Source organism: Caretta caretta, chromosome 9, assembly GCF_965140235.1.
Source record: "Caretta caretta isolate rCarCar2 chromosome 9, rCarCar1.hap1, whole genome shotgun sequence".
Taxonomy (NCBI): domain Eukaryota; kingdom Metazoa; phylum Chordata; order Testudines; family Cheloniidae; genus Caretta; species Caretta caretta.
This window is the reverse complement of record NC_134214.1, coordinates 92,075,757-92,099,133: the sequence shown is the minus strand read 5'-3', so window position 1 is coordinate 92,099,133 and position 23,377 is coordinate 92,075,757. Positions and strand designations below refer to the sequence as shown.

At 46.2% G+C, this 23,377-nt stretch overlaps 1 protein-coding gene across 4 annotated transcripts in view; it reads right to left on the bottom strand.

The window, feature by feature from the left end:
• Window positions 1-23,377, bottom strand: part of CD99L2 (CD99 molecule like 2) — an 83,656-nt gene that overhangs the window by 7,097 nt on the left and 53,182 nt on the right. The window contains exons 4-12 of one of the 4 annotated variants that reach the window (XM_048862874.2): window positions 23,212-23,277; window positions 22,189-22,227; window positions 17,768-17,860; window positions 15,688-15,771; window positions 14,220-14,312; window positions 12,916-12,957; window positions 9,852-9,917; window positions 4,503-4,523; window positions 4,103-4,222 (exon numbers count right to left, since the gene is read on the bottom strand). In XM_048862874.2, the coding sequence (XP_048718831.1) occupies window positions 4,103-4,222; window positions 4,503-4,523; window positions 9,852-9,917; window positions 12,916-12,957; window positions 14,220-14,312; window positions 15,688-15,771; window positions 17,768-17,860; window positions 22,189-22,227; window positions 23,212-23,277 (624 nt within the window). The remainder of the gene's footprint in view (window positions 1-4,102; window positions 4,223-4,502; window positions 4,524-9,851; window positions 9,918-12,915; window positions 12,958-14,219; window positions 14,313-15,687; window positions 15,772-17,767; window positions 17,861-22,188; window positions 22,228-23,211; window positions 23,278-23,377) is intronic. The other 3 variants (XM_048862877.2, XM_048862876.2, XM_048862879.2) reach the window with 3 other exon arrangements.

Genomic DNA, 23,377 nt, shown 5'->3' with positions numbered 1-23,377 from the left:
TGGATGTTTGTTTCTAGATTCTGTGGGAACAGTTAATTCATCGCAGGGGGCGGAGGGGTGTTCTTTTAATGCTTTTTGGGGAAAAGCAGGTCACAAGCTGTAGGAAAGGGGAACAAGAGCTACCAGCAAAGTAAACATTTTCTTCTCTGCTGCTGCAGGAGGGCTACAGAATAACACAGCACAGTGTGTAATGGGAGGTGAGTCACAGCTAAAGTCAGTACTAGCCCAAGCAGCTACATAAAAGCTCCCACAGGTGAGCAGTGGGCGTTCGCTCATGGGTCAACACAGAGGCCTGGGAAACAAGACTCTTAGGTCCTTCTGTTCCTTGATCTACCCCAGCCTTGCAGTGTGATCTTAAGCCAATCAATTAATCTGCCTACGCCATAGCGTACATTGCCGGTAACAGTCACTGGCTGACAGGGTGGCTCAAAGCATGTGACATGTTTTGAGCCCTTCCCATGGAAGGTGTAATGTGATTACTGCTATTGGTGCGAATCACTAGAAAACCAATGACCAAGGGGGCTGGGGACAGGGGGCAGGGAAATAGAGTCTGAACCTGTCACTGCAGAGCAACCTCCTTTCCTCCTATTTGCTTCAATGGGAATTGCGGGCTCTCTCTGTCTCAGGCCCCGTGTGGACAGGAAGCTGTACAAGTGCAGTGTGCTGGCGAAAGAAAGGCCTTGCTCCAAATGGTGAAAGAGAGGGGTGCGAATAATGCAGGTGGTGCTTTTCAATGGAGCCAGGTGCCCAGCTCCCATTGGCGGTATGGCACCTAATTCCCTGAGGCTTCTTTGAAATTCCCAGCCTTACTCTCAGTCGCCTCTCGATAAGCGTGACCAGTATGTGTGGAGTTTTCCCATGTAACTGCTCAGTAGCACAGAAATACCAACATTGCTCTGCTTGACTATGTCCTGTCAGAACTCTCCTAAGACATCTTGATGCACCTAAATACCAAGGTGATGGATGTTAAAGGACAGAAAGGGGTAAAGGATATGGGGAAAACTTTGCATGAGTCATTGATAAAAACATGAGTGTATGAATGTTCCAGTCCAAATGAGATCAAAAATGCAAACTGAGCCCACCCCCCCTCACCACTGGACGGGCAGAGAGACACACACAGACAAACAGCCTAGTGTTCCTTTGTGCTACCAGCACATGGTCATTCCATAGCACAGCAGCTTCCCCCAAGACATGTGTTTTGCTGGGATAACACCAAACACAATTTATGTTTTTCAATAAAACGCCAGTTCTGCCGCAGCTGACTGCTCTCAGATTTCCGTCATTCATTGCAATGCATCTAAGGCCTGACATTATCCCAGCATGCCATGTCTGATGGCTTAAATTAATCCTCCTTTATAATTATCTTTAATTTCCTGCTGCCTTTCTGGGCTTTGCTTCTTTCGGCTTCCCTTTTATCAAAGCTCCTTTTTTTATTATTTATTCTTTCCAAAATATCATTTAAATGGTGGGGGGGACGACAAACAAGGGCATTTTATTCTATCACATTCATTCGACTTTTCCTGCTGATCTAATTTTCCAAAACTCTCACCTGTTTGTTGAAGCCCCAGCCAGGAAGATAGCATTGTTTCAGTATAAGTTTCTGCCCCAATAAGTGAAGGAGACACTCAAGGGATTTTAGCTGATGAATTTTAAATTAGCTTTTCTGGCTATTTATAATAACTCCTTGGAAGCCCCGGGGCAGCGAGTCCCACCCTGCGGGCTCCAGACTACCAGTGTTCAAAAGTCAGCCCACAGGTGGTTAGGCTCAGTCCAGTTGCTACATCACATTAAAGACAGCTACTAAAACTACACCAAGCACTTTCCCCAGTGCTCTTCTCTATGTACACAACTGCTGTGGGGATGTTACATGACAGAGTGGGAGAGGGAGGCGGGTCAGGGGCCGGACAGGTGCATATAAACACCCACTCCTGTGACTCACACTATGGAAGGGTTTGAGAACTGTTGCCTAGGCCAGGCTCTTGCCACCTCTTGCCTTGGATTCTGCATCTCTGTCCTTTACCATCTCCCATTCCTCGGTCTCCAGCAGCTGCAGAATGCTGCAGCTCACCCTCTCTCTCACAAACGAAGGAACTCGCCTGCCCAGCCTCAGAGACAGCCGCATCCCTTTCAGAATCCCCCACGTATTTCAATGTCCTCCATGGACCTCCCCATTCTCTCAGTGACCTTGTCTCCTCTCCTTCCTCCACCTGTGCAGTGCAAGCCCCTTCCCGACAACCTAGCTGTGCTTGGTGCAACTGCCTTCTGGACAGCAATAGCTTCTTTACAAACCTCATTGCAAAGTTAACCTATATTCCCCTGCCCCCCACCCCAGTAGCTACATCTCGGTACGTCGCTCGCTGCTGTTATTACTTAACTCTACAACTATGTTAGCTAAGGAGCAGATCCTGAAAAGTCTGTCCAGATGAAGGAACTTACAGGATCAGGCCCTAATATTGTGAAGTGTTCACAATAAAGATGCTTTACAGAAACAGAAGGTGTTGAAGTGTAATCCATTTCCCTCCTGAAATCGTCTCCTTCCGCTTTGCTTTTTTTGTAGGGTTGCTTGCAACTGCTGGCTTGCTACATTCATTATTTTCCCCATGGGAAAAGAATGGAAACGTTTATTTTGAAAGGCAATCTTTACAACTGGACTATACGAACAGATGCCTGGAAGGAGGAAGAACCGGAGGCTATTAAATACAATTATGTGGCAAGCAATACTACTATAACTACTTCCTTTATGACTCCCACTGCAGGCTTTTTCCTTTTATAGGAACTTCTTTTTCCCAGCATGCCTTTCTGGGGCTAGTCCTTTAAATATGACAGAGGCCATTTTGGAATCAGCTGCTGCTTGCTGTATCTCCCTTCTCTACCTACTGGTAAGTTTTCAGTTCCAGTTATATTTACTCTTTCTTATTCCTCAGTCCATGGTATGTTCCTACGTCATTCATTGGACACTACAGTCTGGACAGATTCTACCCCAAGATAGTCTTAGACTGTAATGAAATGCTGTAGAGCCAACATTTTAAGCTGGAAGAAACTTCTGGCTGTTTGGCTTATGCTGGTATCCTGCAATTGAGTCAGGACTAATGTGTGTGCGTGTTCAGTCAATAATTCCATGTGCAGAGGCAAGGGAGCAGCTGAGTCCCCTCATTTACACTGGCGAGGGGTGTAGCTGCTGGAGGAGCTGCTACCTTTATCAAATGGTGGGTTTGAATAGTTTGGTCAATTAAATGGTTAATGTTATAAGAAAAAAACCCTTCAGATCCAGAGTTCCTGCATGGGGTGGAACAAAGCCGCCCCTTGCAAGAGCTGGAGCTGATACATGCTGTTTCAATTTAAAATGAATGCTTTATCCTTACAAAATTCCTCTGCCTGCTAGTGAGCCAGGTTTGTGGGGTGGGGAGGTGTCCTCTCCCCCTCCACAGGGATAATTTCAGACAATAATAACATTTCAGACACTAATAATATCCAGTCTACCCCACCACTCTTCTTGTTCCTGAACTTCCCAAGGTACAGCTCGGCTCCTGATGCCATGCCACAGAGAGATTGTGGAGGAGGCCTTGGGTGTATCTCACCAATTATGCACAGAGGCTTGCTTCCCGCATAGACCCTCTCGTGTTGCCTCTGCTCCCCACTCCTGCCTTTCCCCCACCCATCTCCAGTGTAATGAGGGAAGCCCCTTCCCACAAACCCTGGGTCTTTTAGCTACCTAGCATGGAGAGCCGCAGCAGGGGCTGACAAACAATTTGGGCCTCCTGGCTAGGTACACAGCCAAGCAGCACCATCACTCCCATGAGCTGATGCTGCTGGAGCTCCCGTGCAAGGTGGGTACCACAGCCCTGAGATTACTGCAGCCTCAGGGTGCGTTAACGTCTCAGAGGATTCCTAGTGGGGCTGTCCCACGGCAAATCCCTGGAGGGTTCTCCCCGGGGGCCGCAGCCCCCTTCTCTTGCACAGAAAGAGGGAGGGTCGCTGCACCCCAGGTGGACCCTCAGGCGAGGTGCTCAGGACTGTCCTGAGCACCATCCCCCTCCAAGGGGCTTTCCTCCTCTTTCCCCAGCAGGCTCTGTGCTCTGCTCAGAGCGTTTGAACCACTTACGTTGTATGCTGAAGCAAAACTTCTTTTGCTGATAGGAAATGTAACTAGAGACAGCACCGATCAATGCCATGGCAAGAGCACTGGCTATTCCTGCTATTGTCCCAGTCTCGGCGGTGGTGCCTACAAAGCAGAGGAGCAGATGTGCTTAAATACGTCTCGGGGTCCAAAATGATTATCTCCCAGGTCTAGCTGTTCTCTCCCTTCCCCCAGGTCACCTGGGCTATTCTGCAGACTCTAAGACTGGCCAGGATTTATCATCCGTAGCCTCTCAAGCAAACTAGTCTGGGAAATGTGGTGGGCAGGGGGTGGGTGTTCACGCGTGTCCATCGCTCAGAGATGCTGTGGTAGCAGGGTCGGTCTGGGGCTGAATGGAGATGGGCTTCTGTGCACCACTACCTACCTGCATCGTAGTCGCTGCCACCTGAAAGAAAGACAAGGGGCATTAGGGCTGATGCTGCCAGGATGGGATCCACATTCATTGGGGCCTGTTGGGGATCAAAGCCAACAGCAGTGCTTTTCCTCATGCGAGGGCCTCAGGTCTGCCCCCCATCACCTGACTGAATCCACTGCTGTAACCCACAGCTGCGCCCTGCAGCCTGCCCCACCCAGGGTGGGAGAAAGGTGGACTCGCTCCACTCCCCCCCCCTCCCACTGCAAATGCATCCTAGAGCTGCACATAAAACAGTGGCTGGGCTCTCTGAAAGCTCCCCTGTTCCGGAAGCGGCCAGCCAGCCAACGCGGCTCTTGAGTACAGACTATGCCCTGGTCTACAGAGTTAGAAACTGCTTACATCAACCTAACTCTGTAAACGTCTACACTAGAATTTCGCTCCCGTGGACATAACTCACCCGCTACACCGACTTGACTCCGCCCATGAGCGGCGCCGAGTCAGTGTCTACGTAGTTAGGTCAACGACACTGCCTTGGTTACATTCACTGTTGCTGGCTTTTAGAAGCCATCCCGCAAAGCCCCACGCTGAGTGCCGTCAGTGCAAGGGCTCCCGGTGAGGACCCGCACCGCCGACACACAGAGCGAAGTGTAGACACGCACAAGCAATGTAATTACTGTGGTGGCTGCATGCCGACATAGGTTAAAGCGACAATTTTGAAGCGTAGATGTGCCCTTAGAGACCCAGGACCAGACCAGTTTGCTCTTTTGTGTCCCTGTCCCCGCGGAGCCAACCCCCACCCCGAGACATGTGGACAAGAGAACCTGGGACAGAAAGACACAATGGGACAGGCAGGCGGAGTTGGGGGGAGGAGGAGAGGAGACCGAGAATGAGAGAGGAATTGAAACCAGGCTGAGAAGAATAGGCCAGGCCCAGTTGCCAGCCTGTCACCTACTTAGTCCTTGCCCTGCAGCACCAAGCCCTTTCGTGCCAGGGCAATGGGGGCAGAGCGGGCAGCAGGGTGCTCTGCTGTCACCGCAGCCCTGCTGCACTGGCTCTGGTGGACAGGCAGGTATCAGGCACTGCGGCGATGCCAGCAGCTGCTCTGGGGGGCAGATGCCTGGTGCTTGCTCCCCAGCACAAACCGCTCCCCTCCCCGCCAACTGCTTGCGCTGGCTCCTCTGCTGAACCTGTGTAGCATGCATGGAGGAGACACCCCCACACACACCCGCTCCGCCTTCTCTCAACAAACCAGCCGCTAGTGAAAGCACAGCCCACACGCAGACACAGCTACCTTGCTGTGCTACGGCTGGCAGAGCCAATGTAGGCTGTCTTCACTCTGACAAACTGTGGGAAAAGTAGCATACAGTAGTGACTTTGCTGCACAATCCTAGTGGAGACGTGGTCCTGTAGTGTTTACTGAGCGGCAGCTAGGCGAGGCTGACCTCATGGTAAAGCCACAGGTGCCATGTCTCCATTAAGGTTTTATATGCATGAGTTGCCCTGGCTGAAAACACACCTGTCTTGGCAGTGAAGACAGTCACAGAGAGGAGAAGAGCGGGGTAGTACTTTCTTACTACCATCTCCTAGCACAGCAGGGTAAAGGGCTGCCAGCCTGGCCCAGGATCCTCAAGCTGACAGCCACCTTCATGATCCTACTGTGACTTTAATGATTTTCTCAGTGTCGGTGATGGGTGGGAGTAGGGGGTAACATTTGCAGGAAAGCTGCAGTACAGAACATGCTGTTGTATGACTGTAAACCTGCACACTAAGGTAACCCTCGTATTTAATTAAACAGCTGCTGGCTCAGTAACACTGTGTTAGGCTGTAAGTGGAATTGATTATAAATTTAGAGCTGTGCCATCAAAGGCAGGCTTTACAATTGCTTGTGGCTTCATTTATGTGTATCTGCACTTGAGTCTAGAAATCCCGGCTTCCTTTGAGACAACGCCAGGGTCACTCCAATAAAGGCTTTTTGGTGCCAGGCTGTGGGTGGGCGATGAAAGAGGGACCTGCATAATGAGAGATGCCTGCAACACACGCAGCTTGAAAATGTATACACAGGGGAAGGGGCATGCAGGAACTGATCACCCTCTGTTCTACTCCATCCCTCTGGTGACAGGCTGACTTAAAACAGTTCAGCCCATTAATCAGCCTCACACTTCTCTTTCATGGTACCTCCATTTTCTTATGTTCTGAGAACTAAGGCACTATGAGTTATGCACGTGTGCAATGCGGGTGGGGAGAGGGCAGTGTGTGTGTGATGCACATGAGTGTAATAATTACTGGCTCAGTGGGGCCAAAGTCTGACACTACACTGGGGCCGTAAATCTCTAGTCAAAGGAGAAGATCTGGCTGGAGGTATGAAGAGCTAAGTGGCTTCCCCCTTTTTCCAAGGATTAATTAGGTCCCCACACTGACATAGGTACATGCAGCAGAACCTAGTCCTACCAAGGTCTGAGTACCCTAAAGCCTCATTGCCTCCAATGGGAGCTCAGAGTGTTCAGCACCTTGCAGAATTGGGCCCATAGCAGCTGCTCAGAGATTTGACAAGCTGTATTTAGCAGGCATTTATACCAAAATGAGTAGACTCTCACATTCGTTTATTCCAATCGGAGCCAAACCAGTGACATGATTCAGTACCCAGGCAGGAATCCTGGTGAGAATTCTCACATTCCAGCAGAGAATCCCAGCTGTGATGATCCTTGTTGTTTTATTGCATCTTCTACAAACTGTGAAGCAGTGACCTTTATTCAGGATGCACTTCAGTACAATGGGACCTGTGCCACAGACCATAGCTCAGAACCAGAACCTGGCTTGCCAGGCCTATTCATTCTTTCGCCATAAAGTGGGATCAGTTCCAGGGATTTGATGACTCTTCCTCTCCTTTCTCTTTGCTTTTGTTGTGAAGACTTAAGACATCATACATACTATCAGAGGAGCCGCCTTAAGTGGGTAGTCCTTTCTGTAGGGCAGATGAGCTCTCTATATCCTATTCCTGTACTAAGCAATGGTTTGCGAAGTGACGACAAAGGGCTGATAACTGACATGCTGTATGGAATCACACAGCACACTTGCACTGTCAATAGAAAAATGTGCAACTAAGCTCCATAACGCCAAGCAATCTCTACTTTGCCTGACACCTATTTAAACCCCCTGCTTTCCCTGGAGAAACAGGGTTAGGAGGAAAAGTTCCCTCCAAAATATACAGTTAAATCACTCTAAATAAATCTTGAATTTATGGAAGCGGGTCAGCATAATATTAATTACTCCAATGCAGTTTGTCTTTAGCGCAGTTTGTTGACTGGGCTGGTGGTATTCATCTTTTGAATTTCCCTATTTTAATATTGTGGATCTTCACAAACATGCAGCCTGATGTCTTCATCTTAACTCTCAATAACCAGTAGTGAGTGGTAGAAAGTTGAGGGAAACTTTTATCTTTTCTACCATGAGAGGCAAAATGTCTGTATTTTCAAAATACTAGTCATGAAAGCCAATTCCCCAAACCAGTTCCCAATGCTGTGGGACTCTTGTCCTTGACTACACTAGAAGTTGGATCATTCCTCAGAGGACTTTCCAACCCATAGGTGAAACCAGTACTTCCTAACTGATGAAGAAGGCCTCACCCAACACCTGCTGACATTAAGGAACATTGACTTCAACAGGAGCAAGAGCACATTCTGACAGTAGGTCATTGCTTGGGGTTCATCCTAGAAGGAAGATGCTATCTGGTAAAATGCAACTTTTGGAAGTTCAGTTGATATCCATTAAAAATAAAATAATCACTCCTCAAATAACTTAAAGCTAATTAACGAAACTAATTAGTTGGGGGCAATGGGGGAGGGGGAGCTAAGTCATAAATTGTAACTGTTTTTGGAGTTAAAGAAACCAATGGTCCAAAGGTTTTCTCCTTCCTGCCAGTGGGCTACAAGTTTGTTCCTTGCCATTTTCCTCCTCCAATGTCTCGGTGGGTAATCCAGATTCACGTTAAAAAGGCTACTCTGGAATCATGCCACAAAGGAGAGGTGGCTGAAGTGACCTGTGGACAAGCTTAGGGTGGCATTCTTTATCAGCAGAGCTGCTCTTCCCTCCTGTACTGCAATCGATGGCATCCATACAGGACACAGTGCTAATAAGGGAACAAATTCATCTGCATAGGTTTCTCTTCCTTGCATTCCTAAAACTTCCCCTGGTCTTGGAGGCCATAAAGGCTGCAGATACCCTGCGTTCCTCTCTCCTTTGCTTTGCTGGGATGAAGCTAATGTGCCTCTTTGCCAGAGCAAGCCATGGTCTTTCCCCGTGGCCATAATACACTTCTCCTTTGGCAAATTTCCTAGCTTCAGGCTAGTTCTATTGGGAGCAGAAGATTCAAAAAGGAGTCACATGCCTTTCTGGAAAGTCTCACTACAGAAGTTTTCAGCTTCTGAAACTACCTCCCCATCAACTTTCTATAAGCCTTGCTGGCAGTAATGCTTTTCCATCTCCGTTCCATGAAAGGCCTTAGCATGGTGCTTGATCCTAGTCTCTGTTTCCACCCACATCTCTTAGCTCAAGGACCAGGACTCGCTTGTGTTGTCTGTTAGTGATGCAAGGCTCTACTGCAGTGATTTAAGTACAAGAATTTACGCACGTGACTCCTTATCAGTCTCATTTTCCGCTCCAATTTCTCCACTGCCTTTTGCGCAGGGTGCTATACTAGATTAGCTGCTCAGATTATATTACAACTGCTTTCAGTGGAGCAAGAGAACTGGGGAAGGCTGGGGGGTGGAAGTGGGTGTGAAAGTCTTGCACCTGGATTTGGCTGCCAGCTGCTGAATGACAGATTCATCCATACTGGTAGCAGCCACATCATGGAAAACAGATGATTTGGGGACTATAACCAGACACTGCAGATGTAATTATAGGTGACTATAGCACACAGTGCAGGTAATTATATCCGGCATGAATACATCATGGTACCTGAGCATAAATTAATACCTAGGCCATTGTGTTGCTTAACATAGTAACAACAATGAAAGAACTGATAAATGAATCCATCTTATGTCTTTTGAGACTAGTTATTCTGGATTTAGATTGACTTCACTTTGTTTCTCTCACAAACAAATGAAAATGAATGCTGTAGCAATATTTAAAAGATCTATTACCGCACCTAGCACAATGGGACTCTGATCCTCATCGGCGCATGTAAACGCTACCACGATGTAAATAACGATGAAATACCAGTCTGTCCACTCACTACACCCTCTATCTCAGTTCTATCACCATTCCTAGTCTCCAAATGGAAGGGTCATACTGTGTATTAACTGACCTGGGGTATAAACAAACTATAATGGACTTGGTCAGCAGAGTGTAAAGACCTACCTTTCTTCTTATCAGGACGGTACTCCCCATCGTCCAGAACCCCAGCCAGATCGTCATCTGAAAATGCTAAAAAAAAAAAAACCGCAAACAAGATGTGCTGACTTCCTGTAACTTAGACATTGCAATATGTTACATATTCAAGGCCTTTTATTGAGTAGTTCAGCTATATCTACTAACCCTGGTAACCAGAAAGCTCTCTGCAAAACCATCCAGAAGGGTTGCAGGTGGCACTGTTGTATTTGTAGAGAGTAGGAGAGGGTGAGAATCTGATAAGCATCAGCAATTAGACATCTTGCTGCAATGTTACTTCCCTGACAGTGCCCACATTGTGCTTTGGGACTGACAGATCTGCTGGGACATGCAAAAGGAACAGTGTCTCTTGCTTACAAATCTACCATCTACTACACAGCTATTCACTTAATGCCACATTTGACCTGCATCACTTCTATCTAGATAATATAATTTAAGTGCAGTCTGTCTTCTGAACTGAACTCCATAAGTATCCCAACTCTGAATTCAAGAAGAGCTCCCATCTGTGTGGACATCTCACCGTTTCACTGTACGCCAAGTTCAGGAATGGCAGAGATTAAGAGAGTCCCACTGGTCTATTGTCTGTTCATACTTTCTATTGGTAGTCATGCAGTACTTGCTTGGGTCTGGTACATAATTGTATTCATAGAGGGGCAGATTTTCTCATTTAACTAGTAACTGAAAATATCAGTACTGGTTAGTATGAAACCACAAGACATGGGGGGCAAGCATGCAATGGGAGGACAGCTGGTCTGCCAAAAGGATTAGTTCAGCAATTTCTCTATCTACTCCCAGATGCCTTTCATTGGCTTTATCCAACTTAAGCACTAGGGCCTTATTTTTGGGCTGATCCAAAGCCCACTGAAGTCAATGGCATTGACTTCAATCACTTTGATTCAGTCCTTGCAGAAGTCTTGAGCACCTGCTGTTTGCGGGCAAGGCCAATGCTCAGCTCCTAGAAAAAGTCAGGCCCGTAGCTCTTCCGAAAGGTTCTCATTGCACTCGTATCAGCTGGTACAAAATGGGCTCTGGACCAATTCTGGTTTGTGCAACCCCTGGCTGCCTATTGAAAAAGTCTCCTATGGAGCAATGAGGAACCCACTTTCAGGCATACCAGGTCTGCATAATTTACATAGGAGAGGTGCATAAAGTCTCTCAAAAATCAATTGTAAGTGAGCTGTCTCTGAAAAAGCCTCCTCATCCAAAAGTCCAGAGGGGAGTGCCCAGACCACTAGGGTGGGGATGTCTCAATCCCTTTTGCTTGAAGTTCCACTCTGTATAATTAATTCAATATTCATTGGGACAGAGAAGGACAATGAATGATTCTATAACCCAGTGGTCAGGGTACTTCCATGGGATAGGGGACACCTAGGTTCAAATCCCTGTTCCAAACCAGACAGAATAGGGACATGAACCCAGATCTCTTGCACTCAAGAGAAGCACTCTAACCACTAGACTATGGAATAGAAGGGTAGCACCACCATTTTTTGTGAGCACAGACTGAATGACAGACACTGGACTCCGGGAGAGGGTTCATGGCAGTGAATCCAGTATTAGGCATTTAACTCTCTCTTGAAGGGTTGGGCTTAGGCCCCAATTCTCTCCTCCTCCTCATTTCCTATTGGCTACCTTAGGCAGCTCCCCGTTCAGTATGCTGGATTCTGTGAATTCTTTTGATAGGTATCCAACTCTCCCTGTGCATTATTTGCGGAGTCTGAGCACTTAATTTGAGATTGTGAATCTGGGTTCCTAAGGCTTTGTCTACACTACAGGAAAATTCAATCTAAGCTACGCAATTTGAGTTACGTGAATAGCGTAACTCAAATCGACGTAGCTCATATCTACTGACCATGGGATCCACGCTACTTCTCAATCCGGTGGCATACAGGAGTCGATGGGAGAGCGATCTACAGTCAATTTAGCGGGTCTTCACTAGACATGATAAATCGACCGCTGATGCATCAATCGCCACACGTAGATGCCCCGGTAAGTGGTAGACAAGCCCTAAGTTAGGCGCTGCACTGTTCAGTATTACAACACCTAAATCCCCCTTGTGAATCTAGTCCTGATGGCTCCTGAAAAGTACAACATGGGAACTGGAAAACAGATGGTTTCCTCGAAGAGTTAAGAATATTACATGTAAGCTACAAGCACATACTGAGCATCCAAATTGCATCCCACAGGCTTGGCAATATTTAAGGAATATTTTCTCCCTCAAACAGGACTTAACTTCCTTGCTTGTTTCAGCTGATGATCTTTATTAAACCTCTCTTGCTTAAAAGTACCTCAACAGACCGTGTTTAATGAAAATAAATATGGAGCCAATTTTAAGGGTCACGAGGTCTGTATTTCACAACATATAGTCAGCAGACTTCATGTACAAGAGCAGCATAAAAAAGACCTTCAACCAGACTCCAGGCATTTTATTTAAGGAATAAGAGCTGGAGGCAAAAGGGAGCTTTCAGCAGGTTGTTACACTATCCCCATTCCAGCCCTGGTGGAATGCTGCTGTGTTCCTCTAGTTCTCAGCTGGTGTACAGTCCCTTAGGAACTATTGTCAACTGACATAGATTAGAACAACCCCTAGGCTGCTCTAACCAATGTGGCTGTGAAGGGCAGAGCATAACGACTCCCTGAGAGCCCCACCTCTCTCTTGTACTGAGCAGATCTTGACAGAAAAGGGTATCTGGCCTCTCATCATGGGATGTTACTACATTTGGCTTTTTTTTTTTAAGTGTTACTGTAGTATCTCCAGCAGAAGGATTGTGCATGAACACATTTCTAACACAAGTAGCTGAGATAAAATCACTGAGAAAATAAGTTTAATACATGCAAAATTGAAATGGAGAACTACAAGACAGTCCTGAATTAATAAGAAAAATAGTGTAGATATTCAAACCATTAAATTCCCAATTTATTTTGCAGATAGAAGAGGAGTAACAGAAGTTTTCAGTGCTTAGTAAAGCGCGTGGCGGAAAGCTGAGATTCATAAAAGGAAAGAGGTACGGCTGGGAGCCAGTACAAGACTCCTTACCCTGTTTTCCACCTCTTGAAGGGCTACCTTTACCTTTCGAGCCTGGAACAGGATTCTCTATTCATTAACTGATCACAGAAAACAGCATTTATGGATTTAGGATTTGCAATAAGATTAAAAACAAAACTAACAAATTGAATGGAGGCCAAAATGTAAGTTGTACCAATGCTGATTAAGACTGGGTATACATTACCATGAGAGCGTACTCATGGTACTTGGTACTGACACACTGACTCTTTAAATTTTCCTGAACAAGTCTAATATATTTAAACAAACCTTGAAATCTAAGTACTTGCAAGACACCTAGCTAATAAAATCTAATTAATTACACAAGCTGTACAGTAGTATTCTATGCAAAGGCTGTGCAAGTCTTTTCTAGATTGGTGCTCAAGGAACAATAACTGCGGACAAATGAGTCTCCACCTGTAATATTTTGGGAATGGAAAGAGGCCTCCCATCCCAGTTAAGTCCAGCCCATATTCTACATTGGGCTGGGAATTAAGACTGCTCTGGATTTCTGTGTCTTGGTAATGACGAAGAGTCACAAGAGCATGTACCATTCAGCCAATAAACTATCAGGTAGAGACAACATAGCAGACCTGCCAGGAGCTCATGAGTCAGAGGGAAAATAAGAAATAAAACAAGGGGACAAATACGTAAATGTGTAAATAGCCAATGAAAAACTAGGCAAGTCCTTTAATACAAAATATATTATCTCCCTTTAATTAACTCTGCAATAACAGATGTTTCCTCTGTTATGGGCTTGATCCTTTGTTATGGACTTGATCCATTGACTTCAGTGGAGAAAGACCTGAATTTGCAGAGCCCTATTTGGCCTTCAGGTATGTGTGTGCCATTCTAAAGAGGGGGAGGGCGAGTTTGTATACTCTATCCAAGGGAATAACTTGGCCTGTCATGTTTAAGGGAATGTCGGGGAAATGCCATAAATTTACATGAGGCTAGAGGAAAAACTACTGCTTTGAAAAAGTCAATCTCCAGCTCTTGCAGCTTTAAATCTCTCCACTTCCTCCACCTTTGTCATTTGCAGCAATTCATTGCTTAAATGAAAGGATGCACTAAACAATGAAAACTACATAGCGACTTGATGGAGGGATGGGAAGGGTTCTTCATCTAATGTAAATCAGCACAGGCTCCACCGTAATCATCTGAAAGGGAGGTGCCATCCCAGGGGGTCTATTCTGTTCTTCCCCACTGTGTTTTACATTCCCCCGAGTCATAAGAAAAAGGATAAACAGCTTTACGCTGCAGGATCTAGAGCAGAGTAAGAAAGTTAATCTACATACCTTCACCAGGTTTTACATTTGGTTTCCCACCGCCTTTCCCATCATTCTGATCATCTAGTGCATCGGATAAGTCAAAGTCCGCAGGATCCTTTGCTATAAAATACCATAGTGGTTACTATCTTGGACCAAGCGTTCCAAGGTACTTAATTCAACACTCCTTGATCTAATCCCTTAGTTCTGACAAAGGTTCTTAAGAAAGAAAATCCTCAACCCTGTCAGACAGTGTCAACGGGAAAGATGAAGTAACTGCCTTTTTTTATTTTTTTTTTTCAGTTTAATCATATAATATCATGGGATAGGGTGACCAGATGTCCCGATTTTATAGGGACAGTTCCGATATTTGGGACTGTATCTTATATAGGCTCCTGTTACTCCCTACCCCCTGTCCCGATTTTTCACACTTGCTGTCTGGTCACTCTATCATGGGAGATATTTGCAATTCATTTGGTTTTGTGCTCTCATGCTGGTGTTTTGATAAATGTCATGTTCTTCTTGCAGAAATTGTCTTGCATAGTGGATCAAATGCCAGGAAATCATATAAATCAAGCAGGAGAGAAAAGGGCAGAACGAAATAGACAATTCTATGTGTTCAGAGTGTGGAAATAAGGTGGAGGGGGGAATCTTAAAGGGAAAGGAAGTATTTTCTGAGATGCACCTTTTCTGACTGAAATAGTCAGTAATGGGGGAAAACACACTGCTGTATATCCTGAGAATTTAAGTTTAAACAGAGAACAGCCTCTTACTATGTTTATTAAATGACTACTGCACAAATGTAACTCAGCTAATTGAATTTCTTGACTCTTTCACTGGCGGGAAAGTAAGATTGTTCTCTCAAAGCAGAGCAAGATTTAAAATCACCAAAACTCTGCCCACATCGCCTGGCAAAATGATTAGCTAAGAAATAGTGCTTGGTGTCCATTAGGTTCCAGAGTCAACACCTCATTGAAACGCATGGGAGAAAGTCTCAGCGACAATAATGTTTCAGATTATCTGTCTAGAATCTTGAAACTAAATTCACTGCTGGAGTAACCAGGTACAACTCCACTGACGTCTCCACTGACTTCAGTGGGGCACCTGAAACAGCACTTCATTGCTTTACATCTGGAATGTTTTCTTCACAGCAGTCAGGGCTATATACAATTTGTTAGTTTTGTTTTAAAACGCAAAGTAACTCTTCCAAAGTAGCTGGTGCTACCAGAGAAGTGCTGCTTGAGCTACCCAGCCAGGACCAGCTCAGTGTGTCCATGGGGTAAAGGTGGATACACCAGACCCCCTACTTTCCAGGACTATTGAGTGAACAAAATAAAAGTAGGATGAAAATAAAAGGGGCTGGGTATAAGTGAGGCAGAAGATGATTGCTGGGAGAGGTTGTGGCTTCCACCATTTCTCCAGTTTGTGCACTGCTAGCTTCTCCTCCTTTGGAACTAGCTCTTGATGCCCCATGTACCACTCAAGAACTAGCACTTACCTGGATTCTTTTTGGGTGGGGCCTTGGTGGTTTTTGGCTTCTTGGTTGTGGTGGTGTGGATCACATCCCATAAACTAATATCATCTGAAGGAACAAAACCACAACAAAGTTACATTACAAAAGCCCACCACCTAGCAGGCCTTTGTAGCTCCAGCACATCAGACTGGGGGAGAGGGGTGCTAGTACAAACCATGGGCCTGTGCTACAAAGTTAGGACCCTCCCATAGCTCTAGTGCTCTGGGGTTTGCTCACCTGAGATTAGCAGACACTCCTCCCTGCAATCCGTTCTGCGGAGCTACCTTCAAGTACCCATGTGCACAGAACACACTAGTACGTATGTCTATTAGAACACATGCCATGATGGCTGTAATTGCTAAGGTCTGAGGACACTGCTGAGTATCACAGGACTGTTGTTGTTGCATACATCACTCCTTCTATGAATTCTGGGAATGGGTAAGGGAGGCTCATTTTAAACTCCAGAGGAGTTTGGCTAGTTCTAGTTTGGCTCATTAGCAATTCAGTAACTCCTCACTTAACGTTGTAATTACGTTCCAGAAAAATGCTACTTCAAGCAAAACAATGTTAAGAGAATCCCATTTCCCCATAAGAATTAATGTAAATAGGGGAGGGTTAGGTTCCAGGGAAAAAAATTTTGCCAGACAAAAGACTATATTTTATTTATTTAAAACTTATACTCTGTGTGTGTATGTGTGTGTGTATATATATATATATATATATATATATATATATAAAATTAACAATTTAATACTGTACACAGCAATGATGATTGTGAAGCTTGGTTGAGGTGGCAGAGTCAGAAGGTGGGATATTTCCCAGGGAATGCCTTTCTGCTAAATGATGAACTCAGCTGAGCCCTCAAGGGTTAACACGTTGTTAATGTAGCCTCACACTCTACAAGGCAGCAAGAATGGAGGGAGGGGAGACAGCATGGCAGAGAGAGACGGAGACATACACCGTGTGTGTGAGAGAGAGACATGCGCATTGCCCATTTAAGTACGCTCATGCCACTCTAAGTACACTGCCCTTTTAAGTAGATCAGCAAGTTGAGACAGCAACTGCTGCCAGCAAGCTCCCTCCGTCCTGAGCCCTGTCGTGTCCCTCCCACCCCGCTCTATGGAGATGGGATAAACAGGGGACGGAGGGAGGGGAACATCCTGACATTAGCACCCTTCTTTCCCCCCACCCACCCCCACCCCAGCTGCACAACAAGCAGGAGGCTCGGGGAGCAGCTCCAAGGCAGAGGGCAGGAGCAGCATACGGCAGAGGGGAGAGGGACAGCTGAACTGCCCAGCAATTGATAGCCTGCTGGACGGCTGCCCCACAGGGAATTTAGGGGAGCAGGGAGCTGATAGGGGGGCTGCCGGTCCACCCTGGTTCCAAGCCCCCACCAGCTAGCTCCAACGGGCTGCTTTTTCTGCAAGCAGTGGACAAAGCAGGCGGCTGCCAAACAACGTTATAAGGGAGCATTGCGCAACTTTAAACGAGTGTGTTCTCTAATTGATCAGCAACTTAACAATGTTAACCGGGACGACTTTAAGTGAGGAGTTACTGTACTGTGCACTTTTGTCACCCAGAGTATAATGATGATGATTATAGTACATGGGCACTCCATCAGTAGAGATTAGATTCCAATGTGAGTTGCATTCAGTGCTGGAATATCCATTATCTTCTGCCCAATGAGGAGGGACTACCACACTTAGTTAAAAAGATTATCCAATGGTTAATATTGTGCATTACTAAATCTCTCTTGTAAGGGTGTTTTAATAGCCAGAAAGGACTCAGTCATGGCCCCAAAGCACTGTACGGACACTAAAACTAAGTCTCCATCCCCCTTCTAGGTAGGACTCTAATGCCAGCATTTTACAGATTAAGTGATAACACAATAAGTGTTTGTGCGAGCCAGGTCTCCTTGTTCTGAGTCCTGTGCTCAAAACACTAGGCAATGCTTCTTATGGTTACACTGACAAGCAGTTTCCTTCATTCACACCCCAGAGAGGAATCTTGAGCAGTGGGATGGTCTGTATGCATTCCTACAGTGCCTCAGGGAATGCGGTATTACCTGGCTTCTTTGGATAGGGTTTAGTGGTTGCCTTTCCTGGTTTTGTTGTAGTCTCCAGTGGGGTGTCAAAGTAGTCAGATAAATCGAAGTCCCCTATTTTTAAAGGGAAAAAACAAATCTCACCATTGTGTAAACAGCATGATTCTGTCAGCATGTCTCTGCTGTTGAAAAGCTTTCTGTGACTGCACCAGGCAGGCAATGCAAACCATGCAACATCAACGTGAAGAGCCTGCACTGTGCAGGTCTATTATCTGCAGAACCTTATCAATGGCCCTGAGCCCACATGTGGCCCACTCCTGTGGCCAACCTCCCAGGAGCTCTGCAGCCTTAATTCCCTTTCTTAAAGGCAGCATTAGAACAATTACCTGTAGTGCCTGCTGGGAAACATGGGCTCATGGCTGCCTTGTCATTTCTCACACAGAGAAATTGTACATAGAGATCAGTGTGTCTTAATCAGTAAGATACAAAGATTCACAATAGGTCAGCTGAGAAAAGGTGTCTAGATACCCCAGAGCTCTGCTTGTTAGAATACAATCCCATTGCAAAACTTTCAGATTAAACTGACTACAACCTAATTTGCCACCTTATCTCCAAGATCTGGACCTTTTGTGCGTCCTGGACCCATTGTACTGCAATGGGGGGAGGGTTATCCCCTTCCTCCCACCGATGGTCTCTTACAATGGACACACAATGCTGTGAGAAGTGTTAAGGAAAATGCTTGCAGTTGTCAAGGCAATACTGGAAATGCAATACAAGGAATAACTTAATTGCATGCTTTCCCAGAAAAGGGCTTTCTTTAGAACAGAGCCATCTTGCTCATTAGAGCCAGAAATGTGGTGTGTGTGTGTTGTCCCGTCCCCCGCCCCTTCTAGGGTTGAGCAAGTTACATGTTATCAAATTGGAGTGAGGACAGAAAGGGATTTCAGAATCTAATCCACTAGAGAAAGCTCAGAGCACAGGACAAGCTGGAGAATGGAAATGGCACTTTAAAGGGAGGGCTGCCCAAGAACATGAAGTGCCTTGGCACATCTGCCAGGCTGTGTTCTGAGGGAATCTCTGAAGGGCAGAGCTCACTAAAGGGAATTAGTTGTAAATGCCCATCTAGCTTCTGGAACAGTGCTAAGAACCTTGGCTGTGTGAACGATTTCACAGCAGGAAAAGCATGCGGAAGCTAGACATGGAAACTGGAAAGACTCAGGTCAGAACAAGAAATGACACCAACTGAATAAGAATACTTTTTAAAAAATGTTCTGGGGCAAAGGAGACGAGTTCAAGTTCTCAGCAAGGCATCTTGAATTAGACTTCTCTCACCAGGGACTGAATCCAGAGCAAGCACTCCGTGTCCGTATGTTAAAGGCATGTTGAGATATACAGCTGGCTGAATCCCAGTGTTCATAGTTCTTATCTACAGTGCAATTGCTATTTACAGAAGTGCACTATATGGGAAAGCCAGATGTGAACTGTCAGCTGAATGCTAGTCAGTCTGCTAAGCGCAAATCCTACCATGCAACTAGCAGTTCCCTGCCACATATGAAAATAAAGTTGGCAGACTGCTCCTTACTACCAACCCTGCACCTGCATCCACTGACCAAAAACACGCGGATTTATGGGGTCAAATCCTAGCCACATTAAAATTAATGGGACTTTTGCCATTTACTTCAATGGGGCCAGGATTTCACACCATGGTGTCTTTTTCTAATGTGGAAAACTTACTGCTTTTGAAAAATGGAACATGGTGTGACATTTCTGGATCATGTATGGCGATTTATTATGCATGCCAGGACTGGTGCTGGATCATAGGCAGGGACCAGTGATAACTGTCTATCTAGGTTCTTGTAAGGTGCCTATCACTGTAGTATCTGAGCTGGCTACTGTGAGCTTCTGAACCTTCTCCTCCCATTTCCCATTAATACACACCTTGTGCATCCGATGAAGTGAGCTGTAGCTCACGAAAGCTTATGCTCAAATAATCTTGTTCTCCCTGTATATCTCTTTGCTCACGAACAGTTAAATGCAGCTGCATTGTTCCCCTCTACGCAGTGGTTGGCTTTTGTTGGGTACTCGCTTATGGTGTAGTTCTCTTCTGGCTTTTTGTTCCTCCTTTATTTTGAATAGAGGAGAATGAAACTGAGCAGGAGCAATGGCTTCTGGCTTCCTGATCCTCCACAGGTTCTGTGCTAGCCCTGACCCTGATATATCTTAGAGCAGTGTCAGGGGCTATGGCTGCCAGAAGTCTGTCTGGGCTTGCCAGAGCTCAGACCACACCCCAAGATACCCGTTCCACAGGGGGACATAGGAGCCAGCTATGTTGCTTTCCCGCGATTCCCTCATCCTGGGGGAACCACTAGATGGCCAGTTACGCTAGCTTTCCCATTCCTTTGCACCACCAGAATGGAGGGAAGGATCTGGCTCACAATTTTTCATTCCGATAGTTTTGATGTCCCCCATCACGAAGTTTAATCTCTTTATTCTGCTGGAGTTGTTCTTGAAGCTCAGAAATATAGTTAACACTCAGCAGATGTTACATGACATTGTTTCCACCTGGGTCTTCCTGGCATTCCTAATGAAAGCCATACTGGCCAAAGGGTTAGGTTGGGTTTGCTTTGGCTAGTGAGTGTGTTCGTTTCTGGAGCTCTCTCGCTTGCTGCAGTTTATTTCAAGCTGACGGGCTGAGCTGTTACTCAACTGGCCCGTCTACGTTTCAGCTGACATTTGGCTGGAATTGAGCTGGAGAAATTGCAGATGGTAAAACTTTCACTTCATTATGAAACCAAGCAAGTTTCCTCAAATGGGTCCTGAGCAGATGCTCAAAGGTGTCTGTATCTAATCAGCAAGGGCATTTGAAAAGGCACAGAGTGGGGGAAGTGTCTCCTCACAGCTAGTTAGAACTACACTGTTTCAACAGAGATTTCCTGTGTCAGGGATAATCAGAAACACGTACAAGAAAAATGAAACTGAGAATAGTTTGTTGTGTTTACACACGGAAGGAAAGAAAGCGGCTGCCATTCTTCAAGCAGGGAACATATGAGGCAGTAGGGCATTATTACTGTGGAAACAAAGGCACAAAACAGTTGAGAGACCTGCTGATTCCTTTGTGACCTTGGGCAAAAGGGCTGGGAACTGAACCTAGATTTCCTGAGTCCCAACCCAGGGCCTTACCCACACGTCCATCCTGTGCTACAGAAGCAGATTTCAAAAAAGCTTAGAACAGTTTTGAAAAATGGCATCTATTGCACTGTACGTTACACAGTCCCTGCCCAAAGAGCTTGCATGTTCTGTGTTTGTGCAGCACCACACACTGTGGGGTCCTGGGCCAGGACTAGGGCTTGCAGGTGCTAAGAGAACACAGATAACATAACCGCGTCCTGCTAGCACAGCTCTTCTAAACCCTTGGTAATTGTAGTCTTGATGTGTTAATGTAACAAGTCACTGAAGCCTCTGAACGTGGTAGTTCCTGTCATGTGCACAGGGCTTGGGGCACATCTCTTGCATGTGCACAGTTCCTGTGGTAACTGCAACTCTGACCCCCTTCCTGGCTTGCTTGAGGGGGACTCAGGTATCAGGCGTCTAGCCTGAGACAGGAACAGGTCTGTCTCTTTCCCTCCAGATTGAGGATTTCGGCTGCAATTTCCTCCTGCTGCTCCCTCTGATCATCTAAGGGTTTGTCTACACTTACCTTTTAGAGCACTCTAACTTGCTGGCTCAGAGGTGTGAAAAATCACCCCCATGAGCGCAGCAAGTCTGAGCACTTTAAAGTGCTAGTGTAGACAGGCTCCGAGCACTGGGAGCCGTGCTGCCAGCGCTCTGAGCTAATCCCCTCGTAGAAGTGGATGACCAGGAGCGCTGGGAGGGCTCTCTCCCAGCGCTCACGCGCGACCACACTCACACTTCAAAGCGCTGCCACGGGAGCGTTCCCGCGACAGCGCTTGGAAGTTTCCAGTGTAGCCATGCCCTTAGCAAGCCTGAACTTAGGGCAGCACCTACAGTCCTGTTCTCCTGCAGAGACTAGAAGCGGGTGCCCAGCAACCACCCAGCCTTCATAAAGCAAAGGACTTATTCAGAACCAACAGCAATACAGAGAAAACATACCTTAAAAACAAACAGCTTATTCACATGGCTTACCAGATGACCTCCATCTTCCACCTGGAGCCCCTGTCAGTTCCTGGTTTGACCCTCCTCTATGTAAGACCAGCTACCTCCTACCACTCTCAGTTCTTTGCTTGCTAGGCCCCTTGAATCCACTTAAGTATATGCAATTTCACCCAGAGAGCGGTACAAGGTATGGGGAAACTGAGTCACGTATTCTTTCATAAAAAATAAATCTGAGGTTTCCTAGTTCTCCACAGCAGCGAATTAACCCATTGGTTAACATGAATGTATTCATTATTTTGTTTGAATGATAAATCAATAAGGATCCTCACCTGTTCTGCCCGATGGCTTTTTGGGCAACTTGGGAGGAGCTGTGATTTAAAAGAAAGAGGGGAAAAACTTAGTTACTAGGGTTACTTGGAAATTTGTCAACTATAACTTAGAAATAAACTACAAGAGCTTATTCATCACAGGATCCTTATGCCCCATGTGTGATGTGGAAGATTACAGGATGCTTAAACCACGTGCTTTTCAACATTAATTAAATCATGGTATGAACTGAAAACCATTGTTTTAGCTCTCTTTTATACTTCATTTGCAGACCTCACTCAGGCTCTGATCCTGCAAAAATTCATGCAGGTGCTTAACTCTAAGCATGTGAGTAATCCCACTGAAATCAACTGGACTATGTACAGTTAAGCACCTGTACAAGATCGGGGCCCACGTGCTGTTCACACCAATGATAGCATTGCATGCACACAGTCAAATTCTGCCCTCAATTACCCTAATGCATGCTGCTGTCCACTGTAGCAGAGAGCGGAATTTGATCCCCTGTCAAACCATGTACTTCAAACAGAGACTAGGCAAATCAACTGCTAACAGTAAGCCCACCCCGCGCCATCCTGCAAAGCCGGCTCCTGTCCCACAGGGCTAAGCCTGGCTCTCCACTCCAGGAATCGTGAGGTCGTGGTGTCACTCAGGTTTGGCCTGGGCACCCCTCTGTCATGGCATGCAGGGAAGGGGAAGTGGGGAGCCAGCCGCCAGGCCATATTTGAGTGAGTGGTGGTGTGACCTGGCATATGGGCTCTTGGCAACACTCACTCAAATTTGGCCTGGCCACCCCTTCACCCTAATGACAGAAGAGCAGGTTGGCCAAACCTGAATGGTGCTGTGACCCCCGTGTGCCAGGTCACCATGCCCAGAGTGGGAAGCTGGCCCAGCCCTGTTGTGCAGGAGCTGCATCTGAGTTTATTAAATCATGGACACACCAGTCTTGGACAAAATGAAGAATCATAGTATCTGACATTTTGACCACCTCCCACTCATCGTGATTTTCCTGTCAAAACGTTACTTACGTCGCTTGGTGGGAAGGTCATCCAGTGCATCTGACAAACTGAAATCATCCAAACCATCCCCATATCCTACAGACAAAGAAGTGGTATTGGCTTTACTCGTTACGCCTGACGTACGCGTCATTAAGCAGTACAGAGCCATTTGACATCCGACCCATCTATTTTTCGC